The following is a 27009-nucleotide window of genomic DNA, read 5'->3' on the forward strand; positions in this document are numbered from 1 at the left end:
CTTTTAATGACAGTTAACTCTATTACACTAGTTTAATTGGACATATATTGTACCTCCTTCCATTACAGTGCGTAGGGGTTTTGATTCTCATAATTATTTAGAAGATGTAAGACACTGATTAAAAAGATCATAGATGAAGAAGAGAGTTTCACAAAGAGTGAGGACTTTCTGAATTCCACATCAGAAAACATTCTCTCAGAATATTTATCATCCAGCTAGTCAAGCAAACTGCAGACTCAGGATTTGTCTTTCTTGCATTAACGGTGTGTTTTCACATCCTATCAGCTATCTTCAGGTACCTTCAGTGGCTAGGCACCACTTGCATAGATGTCATAAGTTAATACCATGGAGGGGAATGAGCGTTGAAAGATTTGCCATAAATTCATGCTTTTCACAGAGGAGACAAAGGGAAAGGCAGAGCCAGAAAACCAATAAAAGATGTGGCTGCCTCCAGATTAGGCATTACGTGCCCTGCGCTGCCAGTGCCCAGCCTCAAGAATATAAAATTGAATGGGGAAAAAAAAATCCTACCCTTCCAGGCAGATGTTGGCTATGTTGCAGCAAAAAATGCATGAATTGTTGGGCTGAAATAAGAACAAAAGAAGATTCTTTTAGTCAAAAAATAGTTCCAATTTTCATTCTAAGAAAAAAATAGCAATAATTTCAAAATTTCATACATACTGTTCATTCAAAGAAATGACAGGTATGGCACTACTCCCACCTCCATTTCTCACAGACATTTCATTCAGCTCTAATATCAGACCAAACATACCCCTCTAAAATACTAACAGTGTTCAACATTAGATCTACAAAATGAGAGAGGATTCTAAAGCAATTGTTGAAGAAAGTCCTAAAGACTTTCTTGACTGAACTCTGAAGAATTGTCAAAGATTTTTCAGTAAAAAATAGAAGAAAGTGGAGTAAAGCAGATGCCTTCAATGCATTTTTGTGTTGTTTGAATTTCAAAGCTTTATCAAGTTAAAATTTTGGTGGGAATTTTTCAACCAATCCTTTTTGAGTGTTCAGAAGTCAACAAAGGAATAAAAAGTAGTAACATCAAAATATCAGAGCAATAAATGAACTTGTTACTAAGCTCCAGCTGCCCTAGGCTTTTAAGAACTGTTCCTATTTGCAGGCATAGTTGTTTCTCATATTCTACTTTTTCTAGCTAAAATAGCTATAAAAGCTCATTAAACGCAGTCTGTAAATTCCTAAAAAGAACCATCCAGAACATTTTTTCTTTTGACCATGGATGACTTGACCTAAATTCCTTGGTTTGTTTTTTTATCATTCTCTAATTTCTGATGAGACAGACTTGTCAGTGGTTAGAACTGGAGTCTGGATTCTTTTTGCATAAATCCATGTACTCAACTGTTCATCTGTAAACTCAGCTGAAGAGAGTGCTGGTGATAGTGCTAAATATATCACCAGTTGCACCCTGCTACAAGGCAGAGAGGACCCTACGAATAAACAGCTATTTTTATCTAGGGACATTATTAAATGAAGTTTTAGAATTTCATTTCATAGGATTTTCTATCTATAAAATTCATTTAAGATCATGACTATTGGTGCAAGTGAAGTCAAACACAGATAAATTCAAAAAGCTGCAAGCCATGAATTCTGAGCAGTCGTGCAAGGATATTCTAGAGATTCACCCCTTTCCTCCGAGCTCCTTATCAGACTAATGAAAACTCTTGGGAACTTCTTTGATCTTTTTTGTAGAAGTCTTACACTTTCTGGGTCAGAAAGAGACAATGCTCAAATTTTTGCTGGTAGCAGAGAAGATGTATTAAATAGTCAGAACTTAAAAAAAAAAACCCAAAACAACTTAATTAAGTTTATATCCATACCTTTAAACATAAAAGTGTATTGAAATAACTTCACAGCAGAAAAAGAAACATTTAACCTAGCCATTCTCCTGTTGATACCTATCAAAACCATCGACAGCTTTGATGTTTTCTTTGTATTCTTACAACCTTCTCCCAGGAGCAACGGCATTACACATATCCCTGCTACCTGCTGATATAAAACACGGCCAAAACACAGTTTCTTGTCTCTAAGCTACATGGTGCACTTAATAGCAGTTAAATGGGAGTTACGTTTTGTCTGTGCATGAATTTTGTACGTACTATTATTGCAATAAGAGTATATTACTTTTTCAATAATCCCAGTAAAGGAGCGTGATAGACTCTTGTGCTGTTCTGATGGACGCTATTACAAATGCGTGTAAATATTCTCCTGTAATCACCCATGGCTGCCTATTTTATTTCATTGCTCTTATGTCAGCGCTGCAAGTGGTTAGTAGAGATTGTCACTGTTCCAGTTCTCTAGGCAGAATTTAAACATGTAATTTATTCCAAATATAATACTTTGATAAACTTGTAAAGTTTGTGCCACACTCCAAAATTGAAGTTGAATCTATTTAATAGTTTGGCATGTTATGCCTTTGCTCACTCTTACAATGAGGATGCTGTAAAAGTTGCAGTTCTGTGAAGTCAACGCAGTGAGCATCTCTGGATCTGGCTTCTGTTGAAATTATGATTTTATTCTGACTCTGTTCTGACTCTGTCCTACAGTCTGAAGAATTAGATCTTAGTGATTGAATGAAAAAGAATTCAAGCCTTTTTCATTTTTAGTACAGTTATTCTGACTAATTTAATATCCTCAATTTAAAGTTGTAACCCAGGGCGTTGTCCCGCTAATGTAGGATCTAAACACACAGGGCAGGAGACATTCCATGATCAAGGGAAATTTAAATAGATTATTCCTCACTGCGTTTTACTCAATGATAACTACTTTTCAGTTGCCTTGGGGGTATTTTCTCTAAAGATAAGCATAATTATTTTTTATGAAATTATTTTGATACGACATATGAAATAGGAAACAGAAAATTGCAAAGTAATATAACAGTAATAAATAACTATTATAAGTAATGTTACAAATAAATAAGTTATAAAGTGTTACATAGCAAAATAGCAATATAGAAAGGAGAAGCCAAGGGGACCAGGTTTGTTCAGCCTGGAGAAGAGGCTGAGAGAAGATGTAATTCTACTGTCTAAAGAAGAGTTATAGGAGAAGACAAAACAACATTGTCTTTTTCAGGGGTGCGTAGCAAAAGCACAAGAGGCAACGGCTACGGCTTGTGGAAGGGAAAATGCTGACTAGACATACGGAAAATACTTTGCACAGAGAGGGTGGTGCAACAGTGGACCAGAGAGATGGTGTAATCTCCATCCTTGGAGATATTCCAAACTCAGCTGACATGTCCCCAAGCAGCCTGAAATAGCTTTGAAGTTGGCTCTGCTCTGAACAGAGGGTTGGACTAGATGACAGCCAGACATCCTTTCCCACTAAGTTTGTGGAGACCTTGCCTAAGCTCCCACCCCTTCTGAGAGATTTCAGAGTTATTTTTTGTCCCAACCAATGCTTGCCCCAAGTAAGCGAACACAGGTATCTCCCTCCTTCCTCATCTCAAGGAGCTGCTCTTCTGGTAAGTGGATCGGCGTGGTGTCAGGTCACCCAAGGGGAGAGGACTGGGGCTGGCACCAGGGCTGGAGAGGATCAAGAAAGTTGGTGAACCTGTGGTAGCCCCCAGATGTGGACTCCCTTAGGAGATAGCTAAGCCCTGCCTCCTCTGCTTTTATAAAAGGAGAACTTCTTCTGCACCTTTTAAGATAGCCGTAAGCTAGTTTTAAAGACCATGGTGACCTTTTCCACAGGGAAATCACTAATTAGGTGTATTTTCAGTTGCATTAATGGAAACTCAAATCTTAGCTGCTCATAAAAGGTCGCAGTTGTCTCTTGATGAGGAAGGTGTGGAAAATTACCCTCACTCACTCACAATCAGTAAAACTAACAAGCAGAACGATATGTTAACACAGACTTATTTCATCTGGACTGCCCAAACTGCTGTGCAGTATAATGTATATGCTAATGAACGGTAATTTACAGCTAATGAAATTCAAGAAACAGGCCATTTTTCTAGTTTACGTGCAGATGCCATCAGTGGGTCCCATTATTAATTGGTGGTGCAGTATACTGACAATACAAATGCTGGGCATGCCAGTTAAGCTGATTCTACCATAATACACACTTACTAAATTGATACACATTTTTCTTAATTCAGAATTAACATTTTCTTTCTTCTAGTTAAGTCTTTTACCAGTATGCCTTTAGTAAAATGCAAATGAAGGCACTTTTCTGTAGGAAGTAGAATGCTGAAACGATAACAAAGCACGGCTGGTAATTCCTCATTGCTGAGAGCTGGAGTTCAGGTTTAAGTTGAATTGTAACGGACAAACTTTTCCCTCCATGACTTAAATTATAATAATGCTGACAATTTCTATATGCTGAATACCTTCTTCCATGATCTTCGAAGAATTTTAGACGGACAGGTAGGAGTAGTTATCTTTCAGCAGGCAGGAGTCAAAGTTGCCCAACGTTGCTGTGAGCTCAGAATTGCTGGCCTCAGAGCCATTATTTAAAGAACAATATTGAGTAGCCATTTGCCCAACTGGGTGCATTAAAAGAGTTAAGTAATTCCACATAGAAGAGTTGTAAACACCAATATTTGGGTAAAATATACATAAGGAAAGAGTCTTTGATAATTCTAGACTCCCACAGATGATGTTAGCATCCTGCCTGCCTAGCCCATCTTTACAAAAAAGCTCTGTATACCTGATAAGGCAACTCTAAGCCATAATTAAGGATCACAAGGACCTTTTCCATAGGGAAGCTTTTAAATATAGAACTTACAGGACAACAGAACAGGAAGAAAAAAGACTAAATCCTGGTGCAATGCACAAACCTGGAGTAGTTCTGATGAAAAAAACCTTAATAACTTTCAGATGCAGGAAAGCATTTCTGAAGGAGTCAAAAAGCAGCCAGTCTCAGACAGTAGCAAGTATTACACAGCTAATGCTTATATGAACCCCCCATCAGCAAGGGCCCACCTGAACAGTTTGCAAAATGAAACAGTACTGATGTACATTTTAAGCTGTAATTCAGCATGCTGGTATCAGATTTACCATGATTATGAGCAGGAAGCTATATGGAGGTATCTGCAACATTTACTTCTTGGATGCCCAGAATTTTAAAACACTTTGATTATCCTCTTGTGAAATTGCTTTGGTTTTCAAAAACTTAAAAGAAATGGTCAGTTCTGTCATGTTTTGTTCACTTATTTCCAAGAGCACTGGCGAAAGCTGAAAAATTAAAACATACCCTGGATTTCTACTGCAGGGTTTTATTTAGCTTCTGATGCTACACAGATTCGCACACATTGTTCTAACATGCCACAGAGAATCAAAATTTTTGGAAATTAAATGATCTCTGTCAGGTCCACCAAAGTTTTAAATCAGTTACAATGGAGACAATTTAGAAGAAGACGAAAAAAAATCAGCTTTCCTATTGCATAATAATATTTAGTATTCATGAAGATTGCCATAGAAGTTATTTATAGGACTGATGTGAGTCTCAGGTATTCACTCAAAAGGTAGACAGACAATCTCCCATGAGTATCTATTTTTAAAATGTATAAATAAGGAATTATTTGTTGGAGAGTGGCTCACACCTGATTAATCTGAAGACAGAAGAAGTAAATGTAGAAGACCATGAAGCTCCTGGCTACATAAGTAACATCTGATGATTCACAGGTGGTTTAACAGCTGAGATTTCTGTAGCAGAAGTCTTCCAACAAGAACTAACTTAATAACATATATTGTGAATAGATTGCTCTCATTTGAGAGCAAAATGCTTTTAAAGCTATTATCTTACAATCTTTTATTTTATATTTAAATTTCAAAACATCCCATATTTGTGTTCTGATTGCGAACACATACATGCAAAAATTCTGAGAAGTCTAAAAGTCAAAAAGGCATTTCAGCTGTAATTCACATTGGGAAGAACAGGGAAGAGCTTAAGAATACCCATATGCATTGCCAAAAATACTCAAATGGGTTCTCAGCTAGAGTAGGAGGCAACACCATTCAAATGACAAGTTTTCGTTAAAGCTTGGAGGTAACAGACCATCATCTATCTTCAGATGTGGTAACTAGAGAAATCTTTCATTCAATGCACCTCATATTTTATGAAACCATTTTAGATGGAATTGTACCCAAAGGCTTTCAAGATCAGCTGAGTGGGTTTTCTGCACACATAAGCAGACTTAGGGCATATGAAAAATGGATACCAGCGTACTTTCACCAGAGTAGGAGCCAACAAATTCATTCAGAGTTTAAGAGATGGAAGTCCATTTTCCTTCTCTGCTCCTGATGGGAGGTCTACACAGTAAGCAGAGGCTCTAGGGGTCTGTTCTATCCTCTCTATTACATTTATTAATGAGAAAACAACGAAGAGAGCATTTATATTATTGTATGGGTGACCCCCTCACACAGCATTACCTGCATGTCACTGCAGAACTGAGTTTTGCAGATCTGGGCTTGCCAGAAACGTTAAAGTTGACCCCATCCATGGAAATATGATTCATTGGGCCAGGGAGAGAGCAGGCATAAGAATTTATTTCTGAAATTATCTGCACAAAATAGGCATAAATATTTTTGAACACATAAAACATATTGGAAATGTTGTTACACAAAGAACCATTACAGACTGCTAAATATAGGTGCAAACTTTTCTAATTACCAAGCTCCAACTCAAAGAACATTTAGATGCATTTCATGTAATTGTGAAATACGTAGATACATGGTTTAAAAAATAATTAAACAAAGTAAAGGAACAAAAATCAGTCAAAGACTGTTAAATTCAGAAGGCAATCTCTCTGGTACAGGCAGTCCTTCAGCTAAACTGCTGGTGGAGTTTTTCAGAGCAGTATCACTAAGTACGTCCTGCTCAAAGACTATTCCCATAATCACTGTCAGAGACAGGCCAGTGGGCTAGATAAACATCTTATCACAAGAGTGGATCAGAATAAAAACTTTAGATTCACTTCTGCAGTTGTCAATCATATCTTGGCTTTTCCATACTATAATTAGTAATGTGGTACTGCCATCAACTGGAGTTAAGAAATGTAAGGAAAAGGGTTTCTTTGAGTAGAAACTATGTTGTGCCACGGTGTACCTGGGCCTCTCAGCCTGCGTGGGATCAGTGTCTATACCTGGAAATTCAGAGGTCTTTCTGTCCAGAAACATAAAGGTTGCTTATGTGGTTTGCATGTATAAGCACAAAAACATCCAAGCTGCTTCCTTTCTGAATTAAGTCTGAATCTTCCCTCACGTATTTCCAACCTAGTAGGCAAATCCTTACCTTTTCTTTTCCGTGTAATTTTTAGGACTATCAGGAAGCTTCTAATTTGGAGCAGTTTGTGACTCGCTTTCTTTTGAAGGAAACACTGAATCAGCTTCAGTCCCTCCAGAGCTCCCTGGAGTGTGCCATGGAAACCACGGAGGAGCAGACTCGGCAGGAGAGGTGAGCAAACCTTCTGCCCAGCTGCAGTGAAGGGGGTGAGGAGCAGGGTCACCATGAATCTCCAAGACCATTTTACATTTCACCCAGCAACCTGATGTAGGGAATAACAGGAGAATTAAGGATACACTTTTTATTCCATATAGGAACTCATTAATAGGAGTTTTCCTGAAACTGAATACAAGCAGGTTCCAATCTGATCCTGTGGTGGGTTGCATGTTGGAGGGCCGTTTTGTTACATCCTAGGCTCTGCTCCTTTGACTTCTTTTTAAATCCATTGACTATCTAATATCAAATGCAGAAACCAGACCACTGCAATGTGAAGAGCTCTGAAACTACTAAGACCATTGACTGTCTCCTTGTTTATTTCTTCCGGCTTTATCCTTTTTTTTCATTCCTGGCTGCATATCAATCCCAATGTTAAGAGGAGAGATAGCCAGGCTCTTGCTGTTACAGCTTCTTCCTAGAACATAGGGCCATCGTATTGGTTAACATCTAACTCTATAAACTCTCAATCACCTGGGTAACCTATATCCGTCCAAGGGGTTTAGCTGAATTTAATACCATGACCTCATAGATGAGGGTTTGTAGGATCAAGGATCAAAACATTTTTGAAAGGTACTTGGCTTTATGGATTTGTTTTCCTCGGTATGCTACTGTTAAAGGTGATAGGGAACACTGTTGTGTTTCATGGACAAAGATGATCTCAACACTTCATATGTTTTAAAATGCATTGCTTTTTCATTCTTTCTTTTGGAAATGTCATTTTGTTTGTTTTGCTGTTGGTTTTGAGATCTCTGAAGTACATTAATAATACGCTGGGCCAGCAGTTTTGTGCCAGCAGCTTGACCACAGGAATCAAGCAGGTTTTGAAGGGCTGAGGGTGCACCAAGTATGCACGGTATATACCCCTCCATTCATGCATACGTCTTTCCAGGTTCCCCCCACAACTGATGGGAGAGAAAGAAGTCTTGGATAGCCAGTTCAGAGCTGGAGCCTAACTTAGGTGCTCTTACATCCTCTGGAGTAATCATTGACTTCTCTGACTTGCCTCTTAGGACAGCCTCTCTAGATATACAGTCTAGAAAGACCATCTGAGTAACTCAAACTACTCACTTGGGAGCGTAGAATTGGGTGATATGATCATCCCTTTTGCTGCCAGCTTTCTCGTCTGCTTTGACCGTCTGGTAGGGCATTGTGGAGACTTCTGTCTCCAGTTTCATTAGTACAGTTGTTCAGAAATATCCTCTTGGATGGTGAATTTGGATTGTGGCAAAGAAAATGAGAACGAGGTGTGACACTGTTAAGCCAAATACCATCTTCCCCATTTTCTGAGGTAGCAATGGAAAAGCCAGGCAAACTCAGCACTTTAACTACAGCTATCTTGGAGAAAATGAATTAGTTCCTAGTGCAGATGCCCCAGTCCCTATGTAAAATCATTTTCAATTACATTTACCTTAGCTCAGGGGCAAACTGTCTGAATCAAAATCCCATTAAGACACTCCTAAACTAGTTTAAGAGTGCTCACAGTTGGAAACTGCCATAATTTGGCTTACTGTGAAGGGATTTTATGCTGCAGAAAATACCATCCTAAAGTATCTCCTTAACATAGTGTGTGAGCTTTTGGTGAGCCTTCATTCTGTGCTTCAGGAGACCAGAGAGTTTTCCAAAGCAGTGACCAGGGAATTATTTACTAAACTGTTTAGAATACTGTCTAATATTCTTTGCAACCACTTACCCAACTAACTGTTAAAAAATAACCATAGTCCTGGTCCTTCATTGCTCTCCAGCTGGACGATGATGAAGAACCACATAGAGACAGCCTTCAGTCCTCACACAAACTCTGAAGCTTCAATGACTCTGTCATCGCAGTACAAACATAAGTCATTTCTGTATCTGCTATGTTTCAATGCTGGTCCTGGAAATGTATCTGTCCTCCATCCAATATTAGCTAATTCTCATCAGTTTTCCTTCCTTATTAACAGATACAAGTTGCTGTTTATCTTTTCAATCTTTAAGCTGAAGAGGTCAATGTTTAAAGTTCATATCTCACTTTTAGCTGTTCTTGTGCCCCCAGTTCCTCTGCAGAGATGCTACAAAACTCCCATGAATGAAGAAACGGTGTGAATGGTTCCTCAGGTCAGGTCAGAACCACATCATGGACAGGCACTGACCTCGAGCTTTCTCTCCCTAACAGATAGGTTTACACCAGCTTAACCCTCTTTTCTTTTTTTTTTTTTTACTTCTCTAATGACTAGTAACCTAAACACAACTAATTAGTAATAGTGAAAATCTGGAAAATAATTCCATTGTCTCAATAGGTATTTCTCCTTTTTTAATTCAAAAGGGAACATACGAGCACATTTTTTGAGAACAGAGAGAGGAGAGCTCTCCCACATGTTTTACCTTCTGAAGTCTCCTGTGTTTCTGTGCAGACAAGATCCAACAAAACCAGAAGTGCTCTCAATTCAATGGCCAGGAAAACGCTCAGCTCGAAGGCTTCAGAGGAACAACAGCCTGTCGCCAAATAGCCCTCGTTTTAGCACAGGTATGGTATTTCACATTTTAAAGATATTTAAAACACGTGCATACACACACATATACAGAAAAAATATACATGTATCTTCCTCTCAAAAATTTAATTTAGACATGGTAACTAACTCAGATAGATACTTTACTGACAGAAATCAATCTTCAATTTAATATAGAAGGTATTAGTTCAAACTGTAAAGAAAATGAATATGTACCAATAGATCTGAACTCATAAAAAATAAATACGTAATTATGGGCCAAACTGTGATATCGTTTTGGGGCTATGGGTTGATTCAACATTTCTTAGTTAATATTTGTAGCCTGCAGATAAGAATGAAAAGGCTATAACTTAGAGAACCAAGTTCTCTGTCATGACTTACATCCCAGCTGAGGGGAACAAACAAGAAACAGAAAGGGAAAATACAAAACCTGAAGGAAAAAAAAATCATTTAAGATGATACCAAAAAAATCTGAAACAGCATTTCTGCTTTCGAAAACGTGAGAGGGTACTTTGGTAAAAGGGATTCTTTGGAAGCAGTGACATTAAGCATAAGGCTGCAGTGAAGGCATCTCCAGGCTTAGTGATGTCTCCTGGAATCAAGGCATGAAGATGACTGAAACACCAAAGTACGCGATGGGTCAAGCCCACTTCTTGACCAGTCATGCAGATCTCACTGCTTGCAGACACATGCTTACCTCTTGCTTTTTAACCCTCTTTTGAAGACCCTTCTGTCACTCACATTCATGTCTCCCTTTCTGCCACTCACCAAATGATGCTGTTCATTCAGTGCAATGATACAGGATGATGTTCGGTCCCTTGCTGAGAGTTGCTGGTGTTCATAACAAGGAAGGTCACATAGCCTTGTTGCTCTACTCCTTATTCACAGAGTTCAGAAGGAACCCAAACATATGCAAGCTGTACCAAATCCACTTACTGTATTAATGTAATTTTAAAGAGCGAACATCTTTCTCTACAGCTATTCTAATAGCTGTCTAACAGCTGCCTACTTTCCTAGACAAGATTTGTGTTTGTCTTGGCACTTGGTCTTCCTCCTTACTGCCTGCTGCCCACAGGCGCAGTAACACTGTAGGTGTGTATATGCACTCAACACTCAAGCCAGCATTTCTTTAGCCTTCGTACTTGTTCAGGTAAAGCCACACTCTGCCTCCTTTACATACCACACCTGTGGTACGTGCCCAGCATTAGGATTTCTTTGGTCAAAACATGGTCCAAGTGCCACAAGAACTCTCAGCTGGAAAATGAGCAGGTTAATGAATGCACATATCAAGAGCATGTGTTGAAAAATCTTCAGTTTCTGATAAACAACCTTCCTCTCTCCTTAGAGCAATCACTTATGTACACGTTCACACTGTGGGAGATGCCAGGAACTGTTCTCCTAATGCACGTATCTGTTTCCTTGAGTATTATCCTTTCCATCTGATGATAGACAATTTTCTTGAGACTTTAGCAAAGCAAAATTTTCCAGAGACTTTAGGGAGACTCAGAGATGCTTGTGCCTTTGTAGAACATTTTCTAGCTTCACCTTTGCTATATGACATCAGGTCATTATACAGTCACAAGTATGACTGCAGTAGAGATGGAGAGCTAGGAAGTCTTCTGACAGGGTCATGTCCTACCCATATAAAGACACAAGACACAATTAACTTCCAGTGTCTTTAGTCTTTCCTCTGCTGCTGAATTCCATGACTTGGGACAAAAATAAACATAGGAAAGTTATTATGATGAAACATAATCAGTCTTGAGTTGGTCAAAATTTGCAGTCACCACAGGCATAAATTACACATCTCAAAACCAAAATCTCATTCTAGAAAAATCTAGCATAGGAATGATCAATCCTAATAAACATATTGCTGCAATTCATCAAGCACCTAGGAACACTGTTTGGTTGGAAAGGTAAAAAAGGATCATTAGCTGCAAGGGACATCCAGTTAATGTTATTAAATCAGCTATAGAGTCCACTGCAAGATTATATCCATAGTTAGTGGATGAACACATGAAAACCCCTAAGACAGCATATTGCAGATGACTGTAACAAAGCTGAAAACACCACAGAGTGCAAGTATAAAAACAGCTATTGCAGCTAAATAAACCTTTTCTGAATGAAGAGAAAGCTCCTTATTCCCAGTGCATATGAGACATTCTACGATTATGTTAGGACGCTCCTTCAGGAATCCCTCAATAACAGGATTCCTCATGCATATGAGACATTCTACGATTATGTTCAGGAATCCCTCAATAACAGGATTCCTCAACATGCCATGCCAGAACCCTAGATCATTTAGCTGCGCATGTACACCCAATTAGTTCTTTTCTGCTGTTCATAAGAATGTATTTTTTATTGGGAAGGAACATATATACTCCTAACCTTTGAATAATCCTGGAATCCTGCTGGAAGCACCGTGTCAGGACCCTAAGAACAGCAACAGGCCAACCACAGCAATGTCCTTGCAGTCAGGGCCCTACAGCAGGTCTGCTATCTCTCTGCAGGAGGAAGAAAGATCCTATCGCCTCAGCTGTATCAGCCATGCCAGGATATTTAAGTCAGTCTTGACTGCATTTCTTTCACCTTCACCAGTGCTCTCAGGGGAAAGAGGAACTGCAGAAAAGACACAGCACATGGTCCTTCCATGGGATGTATTTGAAAGGAAACCCAGAGACAGGCTTGCTATGCAGCAGAAGAGCTGACTCTTACTTTTATAGAAACTTTCACGTAAAGAAGATTAAGAAATGGCAAACTAAGAAAATATTAAGACAGAGAAAGCTTTAATACACACATACCCCCAAGCTGATTTTGCATTTTGAGCAGAAGGTGCTCAGGTTATAAACTCGTTCCATCTGCAGAGGAGAGCATTCCTTTCTTCAGGTATCAGCATGATTTCAAAAGCACTGGCGTTAATCTAGAATGTAGTTTTCATTCTGTATTGGATTTCTATTCTATCTTAAAAAGAAAGAAAATGATTCATATAGTCATAATCATGCTTTCCTTTAGTTACACCTAAATGAACATTGAACTAGTTGCAGCACAATCTTTGAGAAGCAAAATAAATTGCAAGCTAAGCTAAACTTTTTTATAAAATAAGTGAATACACTATGTTCCAGCATTTAGTAACATTTTATAAGTGTTCATTATTTATATTTTCCAAAGGTTGGACTGAGGAAGACAGCCAGTGGATGACCCAGATAACCAGACTCCAAAAGCTGATTGACAAGCTGGAAAAGAAGGTGTGTGTTTCTTTTTACCTGTTTGTTCTCTCGTTTTCAGTAAAGCAATCCTTAAAACACAAATGCTTTCAATGTCCCAGTCACAGTCTTTCCAATCAATAACGAGCGAAACGTCAACATCACCTAAGAGAGCTAACACTCATTAAATGCCTACATATTCCTTTCACCGTCTTCTTTCCTATTTCATGAAAGCATGACATGGTTTTCCCAAGCTCCTCTTTCCCCTTCCCATCACTACAGATCCAACTTTTCATAAAGATCTGAAAAGTCACATTATTCTATGACTGGAGGATGTTATTGTATTTAGTTATGCTTGTTTTGGGGAACACGGGACAAGCCTCTCTTTTTAGGATCTGATTTTTTTCTCTTCCTCTCCAAACTTTCCCACTAAAGCTTGACAGAAAGTTTTGTTTCCTCCTTCCCCATCAGAGAATACTAATTTATAAAGATTAAAACACTTTCCTAATAAGTACAGTTCGACCAAAAGCTGATGCAAATCCCACCATCCTGCCTGGGAGCCGTGGGAGCCACCCCAGCTCTGGGGCTGCACCAGCCCCCAGAGCCCCGAGACTGCCTGCGGTTCCCACGCCAAAGAAGAGCCCTCCGGGCGTCTGACGAATGACCTGTCTGATCCAATGATACCAAGGCTTCCCAGGGCTTGTAAAAACCGGAGTAATATCTGTCTGTGCAGAAAATATCTATTTCTTTTGTTTTCAATCAATCAGATTTATTGCTACCCTAGGTTTTAAAAGTTGGTTTATGTCTGTGTGTGGCGACTTCTTTTTTTTTGGAGAACAAAGAAGAGCAGAAGAAAAAGTAAGGTATAAATTCCTGTGTTGTTCTCTACCTAAAGTGTCCCTATTGAAGGACAGACAGACAATTTCAGATAGGTGCTAAGGGAGTGGCTGAAGTCAGTGGATTTTGGGACCCAGGGGATTTCTTCCTCCTGGTCCACTAGAGGCCAGGTTTTCGGTTGAAGTGCTCTCAGACCCAGGAGTTGCTCCAGTCCCAGCGCGGCTGATGCCGCCCCTCCCTGCAGGTCAGTGCTCACCAGCGGCAAGGCTGTGCATGTACTCCAAGGACATGGATCTACGCACACCAGCACGGGTGCCTTCACCAGCAGCCGCAAACAGACAGGCAGCACTCACAGAAACATGAACGTGCAACAGCCTGATCCTGTTCCTTCTTTCCAGCTGATCATGACGGACGTTCCCCCGTGAACATTATCATGGGCTTCAAGTCCATCTAGTACTTGTGGCTGGACCCATGCCCCTTACCTAGGCATCAGCTCACACCTGGGGTCCTGGCAGACAAGCGTCTCCTCCTACTTACCTGCTAGTCCAACTTGAGTTCAGTAGCAAATTATATACCTAAAAGATAGTTAAGTAAGGGATTTAACAAGAAGACAGAATAAATGGTGGTGATCCGGCACAGGGCTCAGCAAGACAAGCATGCTGATGTTTCTCTACCATTGCTCCCTCCCCAGTGAACAAACTGCCCCTAATTACTTTTCCCCTTTGGTCCCAGTTTGGGACAAAAATGTGGTATTTCTGTTATCTCTGCCTTATTACTGATTAGCTGCATTACCGATACAGTCACCCCGGCACTGCTAGCCTTGCAAGACTCTGCTCCCGAAAAGGAGCCCAGTACTCCCTTTGGTTATCCCTGAGGTCTGACAGTCTCTCGCATCGCTTCTCCTTAACCAGCCATGAAATTCGGCCATTCCTTGTGGCACTGTCTGTAACTTCCGTCAGCTTCTCACTCTCTTCCTTGCTATGCTCAGCAGCTCCTCATGGTCTGCTCAGTCCATTAAGCCTCTGGCCAGGGCATACTCATCTGTCTGCACACAACAGCTTCCTCCCAGAGGTCATTTCTGCATGAGAAAAGCAATTATACAGCAGTTGCCATGTTAATGACGTTTTAATAGCAACTTGATTTTTTCTGCACATCTATAAATTAGATTTTGAAATGTCAAAGACCATCATGAAATGTAACTCTTGCTTTTGGTCCAGCTTTACTCCCAGCTCTGCTTTGGAAGCAGTAGCTCGCTGGCCTGCCACAGTGACCTCCCAACACGGACTGATGCCAAAAGGAGTTTAAGGAAACTTAACATTTTAAAGAATGTTACTGAAAAAAGAAACCTGGCATACAGCAGTAATGCAATGCAAACGTTACAGAAAGCAGCCAACTATTTTGTAGTAAATAAACTTACAACAAGGATGTTATAAAATGATCAAATCTGCTACAGATAAATGACAGAGAACCTCAGTTTGAAAAGGAGCTCAGTGCCAAAGGAAAACAGTAGCAGGGCATAGACCTTCCATAATTATCTCCTTATCAATATAAAACTTGATTAATAAAACATAGCAATTAGACAAACCTACTTTTGCTAATAGACAGACTTTGCATCTGCTTGACTTTGTATCTCACGGCCAGGTCTAACTGTGAGAGGTGAGAAGTTCACCATTTCTGCAGCTTCTCCAGAACCACCTCCTTTGATTGTTCTTCTCTTGGCACTTCTTTCTGGCCTCTGTGAACTAAAAAACCCAATTTACTAGGCATGCAACTTAGAAATCATAAAACTTCTGGTCCTATAAAGTATCCTAAGGCGCGTTAAAAAGACTGTGAGAATTCTTTTGTATTAACGACATTCCCTCTTGTCCTCATTTTATTAGATCTTACACTTCATTACAGTAGGAGGAGCTCCCTGTGATCCATGTTTAAACAGCATCTAGCAAAACAGTGTCTGGGTCACGACTGGGACAGGTACATATTGCAAAAGGGATGACAGTGCCTCTTAGCAGCAGGAGACTGTCAGCCCATCTACTCTGTTCCAAAGCAAAGTCAAGAAAAGGCAAAGTCAAGAAAAAGCAAAGCTGATCGCTTCAATGACCACTGACTTCAGGCTGAAATGAATTAGACAGAAACATCAAGTGGTGACCAACCATTTGGTCACCACTTCCCACCTGGGATCAGGCCGTTACATATGCCATCTCTCTGCAGCAACTTAATCATTTTTAGCCCAGATGATGTTCCAGGTTAACCCACCACATCCAACCAAGTGTTACATTTAGCTGCTTTTCAGCAGCTACTAAAGCTCTTCTTTTTGACTTTGCCCTGAAGCAGATTAGAAGGATCACACAATCACACTAAGAGACAATTTCAGAAGCTACCACTTCTCAGCTGAGGTGAGGTAGGCGTTGTAAAGCCTCAGCTCTGAGCTGCAGTCTTGGTCACTTTTCATTTCCAGGCTGCATGATAACTGTCTGGCAGGAGCTCTCATCTCCGCATTGGGCTACTTCACTCACGCTCAACATCGAGTCAGCTGATGCCTGAGCACTCTTTCTGCACAGATGAGGACTGTATGTCAGTGCTCGCATGCTCCGAGGTCACAGCAAGCTGTCTGTGTAGACTTGCCTCATCTGTGTAGTCATGCCCTGTCTAATGACATAATATTACTGAAGAAGCTGTATAGATTATTTTTAACTTCTTGAGAGGGCCAGCAAGTTATCCAACCTACTGGATGTTTCCTACTGGAAAACTACCTGGTGAATGGTTGATTTAGTATTGTGTAACTCTTCTGTTGTCTTCTGTCAAAGGTGAATTTAACCAAGAATCAGTCTTGTAAGCCGTCTTTTTTCTCAAGTTCTAAAGTTATATATACTGGAAAAAACAGAATTCTTTTCTTGGTACCTTAAGAGAAAGTTTACAGTACAACTTGAGTCATTCCTTTCCTCTCTTTTTCCTTAGGTTTCCCTAGAAAAAAATTGCACTGAAAGTATAGAAGAACCACAGGAATATGCATTTTCCCTCAGGGGTTTTATCTGAAGTGTCTGCACTGACAAATGAGCTATTAAAGCTGGGTGTTGCCCCCCCCGCCCCCCATTTCATGCCTTTCTATGCACATTCTGCAGGAGAGGTACAGCTGCACTGCAGTTCCTGTGTGACTGCTACTTCACTCCTGCCTTGCTCTGCCACCTGCTGCTGGTGGAGGTCCCCTGTTCATTTGAATTCTACCTGCACACCTCTTGTTGGCTTTTCAGCGAGTACAGTATTTGTGCTGGCAAAACACTTGCTACCTGAGGTTAATCAATCCTCACCCAGCTGCAAGCAGAAGAAATTTCTTTGTCTTTGTTACACAAGTTGTTTGCAATGAGGAGCGAAGCACCACTAGCAAAGAGTGCATTTTGCTCCAGCCCCTTATAGCAAATCGATCTGCTTTTTCTCAGGCATACGGATATTTTTCAGAATAGCCATATGGCACTGGGTTAGAGGGTACTGCATGTGCCTAGCACGTAAGTGATAATTTTGTGTGCATTACTAGATGGTGTTTGCATGAATCACTGATTCATGAAGTGCGCATCCAGTTTGCGTGTTAAGCATATGCACATTCTGCAGGAGAGGTACAGCTGCACTGCAGTTCCTGTGTGACTGCTACTTCACTCCTGCCTTGCTCTGCCACCTGCTGCTGGTGGAGGTCCCCTGTTCATTTGAATTCTACCTGCACACCTCTTGTTGGCTTTTCAGCGAGTACAGTATTTGTGCTGGCAAAACACTTGCTACCTGAGGTTAATCAATCCTCACCCAGCTGCAAGCAGAAGAAATTTCTTTGTCTTTGTTACACAAGAATTGTTTGCAATGAGGAGCGAAGCACCACTAGCAAAGAGTGCATTTTGCTCCAGCCCCTTATTGCAAATCGATCTGCTTTTTCTCAGGCATACGGATATTTTTCAGAATAGCCATATGGCACTGGGTTAGAGGGTACTGCATGTGCCTAGCACGTAAGTGATAATTTTGTGTGCATTACTAGATGGTGTTTGCATGAATCACTGATTCATGAAGTGCGCATCCAGTTTGCGTGTTAAGCAAGCATACTGCTGCCTCAGAGATGCATCTGTTTGCTGCTGCCCAGTCTGTCCTCAGAAGCAAGTGCAGCAGTTCAGAAACCTGACTTGGAGCACCGTGCACATCTTTTTCAATGCTGGAAAACAGACCCTTGCAACTATACCCCCTCCCTGCAAGAAGCTTCTTCTGTATAAAGTTTTATGATGGCATAATAGTAGCTGATAGTTCATTTCAAATTACCAACCTTGCTCATCTCCGTAGTCCACGTGACAATTTGAGAAGGTACTTGTTTTTTCTGAATTAAGTCCAACATACATTTGTGAGCAAACGGATTTTTTACAAATGAAAAATTACCTGCTCAGCATTATAAATAAAACTTTACAGAACAGCCTGGGTTGGATTTAACCACTGAAACATGCAAGATTCTGCAAACAATGCTTGTGTTTGACTTACAGCTAATAAAGAAGGGATTTAATTATAACTTCTGGAGATATAACAAAATCTAGCTAGTGGAACAGCTTGTTAAAAAGGTAAGACCAAAATACAGCTGTAGTATTGCCTCTTATATTTCTATTTTCTTTTCAACTGCCTGAAAGGACCTAAAGCTTGAGCCATTTGAAGAGGAAGTTTTGGAAGAAAATGCAAAATCTGTAAGTGCTTTTCAAGATAATGACTTTTAACATTTCATTTTCCATGCCAGGTATTGAGACAACAATCTCACCTGATCTCTTCTGTTAAAAAATAAAAATAAAAAAATCACCATCCTCCCTTTTCCCAGTGATAAGAATCCATTTTAGTCAGCAGAATGCATTGTGCAAGACACAACACACCAAAACTTAGAATATGTGGTCAAAATTAATTTTTGCATTGTTTTCAAAGGATACAATGAGGCAAAAACTCAGCTCACATAAGGAGTAAAAGGTGTCATTTATAAGTTTTACTGAATTTGGCAGCAGTGCTTATGGGGTGATAGCTTCTCAGTTCCCGATCCTCTAATGCTGCATGCATGCTTTAAATCATGGTTGTACAGCCAGCCTCCCTCCCTCCCAAAACTGCTATAGGAAGCCTTATCAGGGAAGATGGGAGAGCATCTAGTGTTGAGCAGTAATCAATATTACAACTGACAAAACCAAAATCATAACCAGAAATAAACTTACTTTTAACTGAGTTCGGGTCCCAAGATCAAGTTTTCAAATACACTAGCATTCCTAAACTCTGGGCTTTAAACGTAACAAAATGCAAACCAAATACACAGGAAAAAATAACCAAAATAGATGATCCATCAAATTCCTTATTTCATCACAGGAGTTGTATTAGATTTTTTTTTCTTTTTTAAATGAGATTATACAATATTGCTAGACAGGCTGCTTATGATGGAGGAATAATCCATGAGGTAACAGTATCAATAATCAAGGCAAAAACAAGTCAAAAAGCTGTACAAGAGATGAAGTTGTATAAATTAAGAAGCACATGGTGTTTCTTTATATATTTCATTATTAAAATTGACAAGCTTCAATGGATAAATCAATATGTAAACTACTTATATTAGCTAAATGATAACCATAATAATTCAGGATAAATATGTCTTCTGTACTGCCAAGTGTTTCCATAGTCTGGTTTATAAAGATTGTTCATTTTTTGCAGAAAGGTGGAGGAAAAAAACCCCTCTCTATTCATCATTTAACACGGGCCACCTTAGGCATCTCATTCAGGTGTGAGTCAGAGCTCTGAAAGGTAAAAGACTACAAGAGCACCTCAGTGAAAGTAACACTGCATCCAATGCAGATTGTGGGAATACGTTCTCATCTCAAACCTCACACCTGCTTGCATACAGACGAATCCAAGGAAACGTGCTGACTGTATTATCGAATATTCCAAAGATAAACATTTGCTTTGCACTATTCTGAAAAGACTCTCTCATCCAGGCTTCGGACAAAACTCAGTTTCTCTAAGGTTGATGCTAATTTTGGGTGCCTCAGCCTGCCAAGATAGAAAAGCTACACTCAGGTGTTTCTACTTCTCCACTCCAAAGCACTAAAACAGGGACCACAAACTTCGAAGGAACTTTTCGGGGGGAGGGGGGGGTGTTGATGATTGTGGTTTTTATTGTTTTATGATAGACTTTTTGGAGTTTAAAGTACAAGGAATTCAGAAGATGATATGGCAGTAATATTGTAATGTTTTTGTATTAGCACATAATGATCGTTCAACGTCAAATGTCTGTGATAGAAGAAGACATTGAGGAATTCCGGCTTGCTCTGAAGCAGTATGTGGAATCTGCTTCTACTCAGGGTGGCTGCTTGCAGTAAGTACAGTGTTATTACCCCTGGGCTGAAGGAAGGAATGCAGTGTGATTTCTTGAATAACCTCTAAATGGAGCTGGATTATTTATGAAGAGAGAACCTGTAACATCTTCTTTCCTGGCTGGTTATGCAAGTGTGTAAAACAGAGCTTTTCAAAGACAACTAAAATCAGAAAAAGATGTCAAAGTATACGCGCAGACTTTAAGTAGTATCAAAAAATTACAACACAGGCTATCCCAAAGCAAAGATGCTAAACAATCTTTTAAGACTTCCCAGCTCTGCAGGTCATCAATTCATGGCTTCTGGAAGCTCCTAGGCTGGCACTCTTTATTGGGGAACTCATTTGCCATCCTTCATTTGTGGTCACCTGGCAAGTGAGCAACTTACCAACTTGTTTGCCAGTTCTTTGTTTGGAAGCTTTCAAAAATCTTCCCTTTAGGCTGTCATTTTAAAATTTTCATTCATAGTAAAGAATAGGAAAAATTTAAAAGCAAAATTTTCAATGAAATAGTGTATTCCTGCTTTGCTCCTTTTAGAATTAAATAAAACATTAGAACTGGGTTAAGAACAAATTTTAGTGACTCACCACTGTACTGAATTTCTTAATTCAACATACTTGAGAAAGCTACTACTGTACACACTACAGACCATCATGAAATAAGTATTTTTGTAATGTATACACAATACAGGATCTTCCTATATATTCAAAGGCTTCAAAGGCTGCCTATCACATCCCTAATTTATAATATGAGATCACCACACTTAGGGTGATTGTACCAGTAGTGTTCACACAGACCAGAAAAAGTAAGTTAAGCTGGAAGAAGAGAGTGACCTTTTTGCAGTGGTTCACTTGTAAAGGCAGACTGATGAGGAAAATAAAATTCTCTTGTGGGCCAAGAGCTGGAAAAAACAAAGAGAAGCCCCCCAGCCCCCTTCCAAAAACTAACATCCAGCCAAACACTGTAGTGACTGCAAACTTGTCGGGGGGGGGAGAGCTTACGTGACTTCAGAATGCAACTTAACAAGCGATGGCAAAAAAATTACTTTCTTTCCCAAGTTTACAGGCATTTGGTAAGTCTGTAATGCCACCTACCGGTTGTTTTTCACTGTAGCTGTTTATGACATTGACATTTTTTCCAACAGTTCTTGATATTTTTGCTATTTTACAATGTACTTTTGCATACAGCTGGAGAAAACCAATAAATTGTATGAAATTTCTTATTACAGTATGAAATATAATCTGAGACCAGTTTGCAAGCACATCAGTAGTAAGATCAGCAACCTCACACTTGGGCACTCAGAGAAATACATATATATATATACACACACACACTTTTTTTTGTGCTATATGTCTAAACACCAATTTGAGTACCCAAATGCCTAAGTACCCTACATGCTATAAAGCTGTTATGCTCAGGATAATAAGTGGGATGATTCTGTGTAGAGGATCAGCAGATATTCTGTGGGTCATTTTTCACCCATGATAAATTGTTAGCTGAATGACATAAGGACAAGTAAACAATACCAAAAGGTATTATTTAAAAAGTGTATCTGCAGCAGACATCCGCCTATCTGTCTTTATACTCCATTGCTATTTGCTTCCAAAGCACCTAAACTCTATGCCACTTTGACGCATCTCTCGTACAAAAGGATGACTTCTCACAGTGTAATTCTTCAACTAAACAGCACAAGTTACTCTACAAACTTACTTGAACTGTTCTCTATGTGCAATATGCTGTATTAGCTGATTTTCCCTGAACCACAGTTGCTTGATTTATTTTCTATTACTGACTAGCATTTCTTGAGATAAATTACACTATTGGAGCAATATGAAAAATGAGTTTCTCAAATAAGAGTCCATCATAAGTGTACTAAGATAAAATATTAATAAATAAAAAGCCATGAAAATACTCCATGAGTTTAAAAGAAAAAAAAAAAAAAAAGGCTCAGATAATTCACAGTATAATTCCCAAAATCACTTATTTGTTAAATTTATTATTTGGGGGGGTTTATTTGTTTTTTCAAAAATCACTGCATTCGGTTCATACTCATAAGCAATTTGGAATAAGATGTGTACATCCAATAACTTTGTCACGTTTGATTAAATTAGTTCTATCCTACAATTCTTAGTGTTTCCATACAGAAGCTTCCAAGTGATTCCCGCTTCATTGTTTATGAGTTCTGGGAGAACAGCAATGCCTGGAATAGGTAAGTTTTGGGTTTTTTTGGTTTTGGGGTTTTTTTTCTACTACAGAAAGTTTTGAAGGTTAGAGAGCAGTTGCATAGAAGGACTGAATACAAATTACTTCAAATACTGCTAATCGATTTCTTGCTAAATACATCACAGTGAATACTTCAGAACAATACTTCAATTTCTAAAGACTAAAACATACCGAAACGTATAAATAGAAATGTCAGAAAGATGCAGCTAGTTTGAACAGAACAGAAAATGTCTGAAAGTGAACAGAGAAACAGAACAGAAAATGTCTGAAAGTGAACAGAGAAAGGTATGGCATCAGATGTATGGTACTTGATCAGAGGCAAAATAGGGAAACAGCAATATCACCATAGTTCCATGATGACAATGCAAGAAAGGAATGAGACAGGGGGTGCGCCATCCAGCCACGCACTCAAGCATGCAAGCAGTCATGGGGAGCTGTCCCAAAGCTTCCCAAATCCACATCACAAAAACCCATCCGACAGATTCCTAGAATGTCTGGTTTGGGCCCAAAATAGAAGTTACAGTGATTAAAAGTCCTACCAGCTGAGTTCTAGCCTGCAGCAGGCAGATGGCTAAGAAACTGAGTAGAGAAAAAGATTTTCCTTAACTGCTTTTACTATCAAAAAAAACCCCAAACAAGACCCACGATCCTAAATCTGTAGACAGAAGCCATTCTGAGGGAAGACGGAGAAGTTTCTTGAAGCTTAGCTTCCTTCCTTTTGAACAAAGCCCCAGTTCAAAGTTTACCTCCAGAAAGACTCAAGAACACTGGTAACACGTCAACACACTTGGAACAAGAACCGCTGTACTGGGTCACAACCAAGAGATGAGCATCAGGGTAACAGTTAAGCATACAGAAGAAAAAGTGTCTTTAATAGAACATGCAAGAACTTCACAGCTCATCTGGTCTCCTCTCCCACTATCATTTTCTAAGTTTTGAAGCACAAAATCTCTGTTATAGCATTAATTGTAAAATTTCTGATGCTCATAAAAATTTTAGCCCCTTTAAAAAAACTTGATTCTTGTTCTTATTTTTCACAACTATTTAGCCACCTTCAAATGAATTACAGCAAGACATTCCAAAGAAGTAACGTGGACTTCTTGGAAACTCCAGAGCTCATCACAACAATGCTGATCCCTGGTAAATATCAATTTTTCACACTATTTTGTTTATTCCATGTGAAGAGTTCTGCTATATTAGTGTGTTCCATATGCAGGACCACTGCATAATGTCACCCTTAGTCAGATTTTCTTTGGTAAAATATGAAGGAGAAAGGGACTCCAAATGTTTTTATTTTAAGCACAGAAATGTAAAATGCATCAGCAAGAATAAGACCCACAATGTTTTATTTTATATAGTGGAAGGTTACACAAGCATATAATATTTAAGAAAATATCTAGAATAAACAATCCTATTTGTGATTAGTAAAACAGACCCTGTTTAAGATTTTCAGGAAAAAAATTGCTTGCTGATGAAGACTTCAACTTAATCATATTTACATTGACTGATGCGAGTCTTAATTACTAACCAATTTATTTTACATGCTTCCTGCTATGTTAAAACAGGGAAAAAAACAAACAACTTTGAAAAAGCAAGGTGTTAATGATTCCAAATTACTATTTCTAATACAAACCAATGAGCATGCAACATCTTCTTTCTCAGAGAAATGATAGTTAAAAGAGACAGTGCAGGATGAAGCAAAGCAAGCATCAGTCCCATATTTTCAGAGGGAGGACAGCAAAATTTTTATCTTAAGCAACACAAATCTATTACAACGAAACCGTAATTTCCCGTATGTCTGATTACAGACTATATTTAAAATACTAAAACCTGACCTGGTAGAAAAAAAAAATTACGTAGTCCTGTACCTGCAGTTTCTCCTTAAAAGAAACCAGCCAAGACATTTTCAGACCTCATGAGCCTGATCTAAACACACAATTACATGCCAGGGATTCCTGCAGTATCAGGAGACTGCACTTAATGAACCAAGACCCCCTTCGAATCTTGTATCTTACTGGGAAATTGCTGGATTTAAGACAAACTTGGCTGTAGGAAACAACGCGGCCTTTTCCCAAACTACTTTGTGTCCCAGAGCTAGCCTGGGTATGACCCAGGAGTGTTCCAGGGGTGGTTTACTCACAGCTAAAGTACAATTAACATAAAACAAAATGTAAACATCATTTATAAATGCCTAAATATAGAAGTGTCTGAAACTGATTTCAAAATGCTTGTTGAAGCATCGACTCTGCCTGCTAAGAAGGATTTCAGCCCGCAGCACTCTGTCCTGGCAGACAGTTGCCATAGAAACAGCATTTCTCACTGTGCACTCCTTGCTGGGGGGGCAATGGGAAGCAATGCATTCACAGTTATTTTTACAATTCCATAGATTATCTATTATTTAGAAATCTATGCAGACATTTGAACTTTTGTTTCATGGAAAGTACTGTTGATCTACACAAATCATGCTGGTATTGGAAAGACAGAAAATGTTCGTGAAGTAAAAAATAACAGCTGCAATGCTGCCAGTATACTTCATGAAAGAAGTTTAGACACCGTAAAGTGATACCACTGTAAAATCAGGAAAAAAAAAGACCTCTCTGCAACTAGCACATAGATCAGCTCTGTTTAAAAACAAATTTACCCTAGCCCAGACACATCTACAGTTTTTTACACATCTGGTTAACTAAGAACTGAAACAATTCTAAATTGTAATCTGAATCTGATTCAAAGATTACAACCCAAGAGTCTTCACTCAGCTGATTAATTAGAATTAATAAGGATACACTTACCTGGCTGAGAATGATTCAGGAAGACACGGGATTTCACGACTGTTGGATCCAATGCGATCCCAAAGCAAACTCACTTACCATCAGTTAACAGGAACCACAACCTATTATAATCACCGGCACACCTGTTAGCCGACCTAGTTGCTTCAGGCCAATCTGCCAGGGTGGCATGGATCACCCAGTTCATCTTCAGTGAATGCCTCATCTTTACGTAAGATCTGGACTTGAGGACACTGGAGAACCTTTTGGTGAAGGAAATGAAAGCTAGGGGAAAACCGTTGAACACTTACGACACTGTAATCCATGAAATAAACTGTTAAATTGGCATTTTTTTGGCCAAAATTCATTAATCCATTGATGTGTCGGAGACTACTAGGCTTTCATAGCCCAAATTCAGGTAGGATTTTTAAGTATCGTCTCAACGTTCTTCTCCAAGAATAACAGCTTTCAGAAAAATGCCATAAATCGAAGGATTTATGGACACATTCACAGAAACAAGTTGTGTTAATGAATTTAATCCCCAAACTGGGTAGTGCAAAACCTACTGAGCCTACAACACCCCCCCGGCTAAGAGGACCTGGCATCTCAGATACAGTCACAATTCCTTTCCTTCCTTCCTGTCTCTCTCCATAAATCTTGTGGTTCCTCTCTGCATAAAGTTCAATTTCAAAAGGGCAAAGGGGAGGGACTGTGGGGAAGAAGTAGAAGTGTGTTTCGCTCCAGCCCTGTCTATAATCTGGTGATTACAGATCTTCTTTTACGGGAATAACATTTTACAAGTCCATCAATTCTCTTACTTTTGGGGCAAAATGCTCTTCATTCCTAGAGTTGTGTAAAAAGAACAGCACTAGGTTTCAATAATGTCACCAGGAAAGAAAGTCATTAAAGGCAGCACAACCACCCAGGGGACACGGTGATCCACTAAAATACTGACACACGCAGCAGAACAGGAGGGAGGGTTTTGCTCTCTGGGATCTGGGCACTTAATTCTATGCAACCACACCTATGACACGTTAATGCTTCTTTGGATGTTATCAAAAAGAGATAATCAATTCTTGTGCTAAAGCCACCCCCCACACACCGCCAGTTATACTCAGCTCTCCTAGTATTTTCAGTATTCTTCCCCTGCCTGGAGAGGTTTTGTCCTTGAAAGTATGCAGCTTTCAAATGAAGTAGTATTAGCTGCATTTCTTTATATACCTTACAGATATTTTATTTAGGATTTCTACCAAAGGTAGAAATACTGTTTATGTTAACAAACAAATAAATAAATTCTCCTCTCTTTCAGCATCGTGGTGGGTCCTCAATAACAACTAGAAGCTGTGGTTCCAAGTGACATTAAAGTTGCAGTGGTTTTCGCTACAATAACATTCATCTAGCAGTGTACATGTGTGCTGGGTTATGAATTTATGATGTGATACTGTTCGTTATTATGGATGTGACCTTTTCCATTTTAAAATATGGAAAACCACACATTTATTACCTTCTCTTCTTGTGACTAGTTCAGTGAAATGATGCATTCTAAAAGCTGAAATAAGGCAACTATGCTAAACTGTCTATTGTGTATATTCAGTCCAAACTGTCACAGAAAAGTGCATCTTTATTGGTATGACTAAATATTTGTGAAAAGTTCTAGTCTTATGTTAATAAACAAT

General features: G+C 39.2%; 1 protein-coding gene across 1 annotated transcript in view; it reads left to right on the forward strand.

The window, feature by feature from the left end:
• The window catches only part of NECAB1 (N-terminal EF-hand calcium binding protein 1), a 70920-nt gene extending 43911 nt beyond the window's left edge, over nucleotides 1-27009 (forward strand). The window contains exons 6-13 of the mRNA XM_009275455.2: nucleotides 7289-7425; nucleotides 9858-9970; nucleotides 13122-13198; nucleotides 18640-18693; nucleotides 20236-20348; nucleotides 22477-22554; nucleotides 23617-23708; nucleotides 26643-27009. Coding sequence (XP_009273730.1) covers nucleotides 7289-7425; nucleotides 9858-9970; nucleotides 13122-13198; nucleotides 18640-18693; nucleotides 20236-20348; nucleotides 22477-22554; nucleotides 23617-23708; nucleotides 26643-26671 — 693 coding nt within the window. The 3' untranslated portion in view covers nucleotides 26672-27009. The remainder of the gene's footprint in view (nucleotides 1-7288; nucleotides 7426-9857; nucleotides 9971-13121; nucleotides 13199-18639; nucleotides 18694-20235; nucleotides 20349-22476; nucleotides 22555-23616; nucleotides 23709-26642) is intronic.

The sequence above is a fragment of the Aptenodytes forsteri genome, unplaced genomic scaffold, assembly GCF_000699145.1.
Source record: "Aptenodytes forsteri isolate BGI_AS27 unplaced genomic scaffold, ASM69914v1 Scaffold208, whole genome shotgun sequence".
Taxonomy (NCBI): domain Eukaryota; kingdom Metazoa; phylum Chordata; class Aves; order Sphenisciformes; family Spheniscidae; genus Aptenodytes; species Aptenodytes forsteri.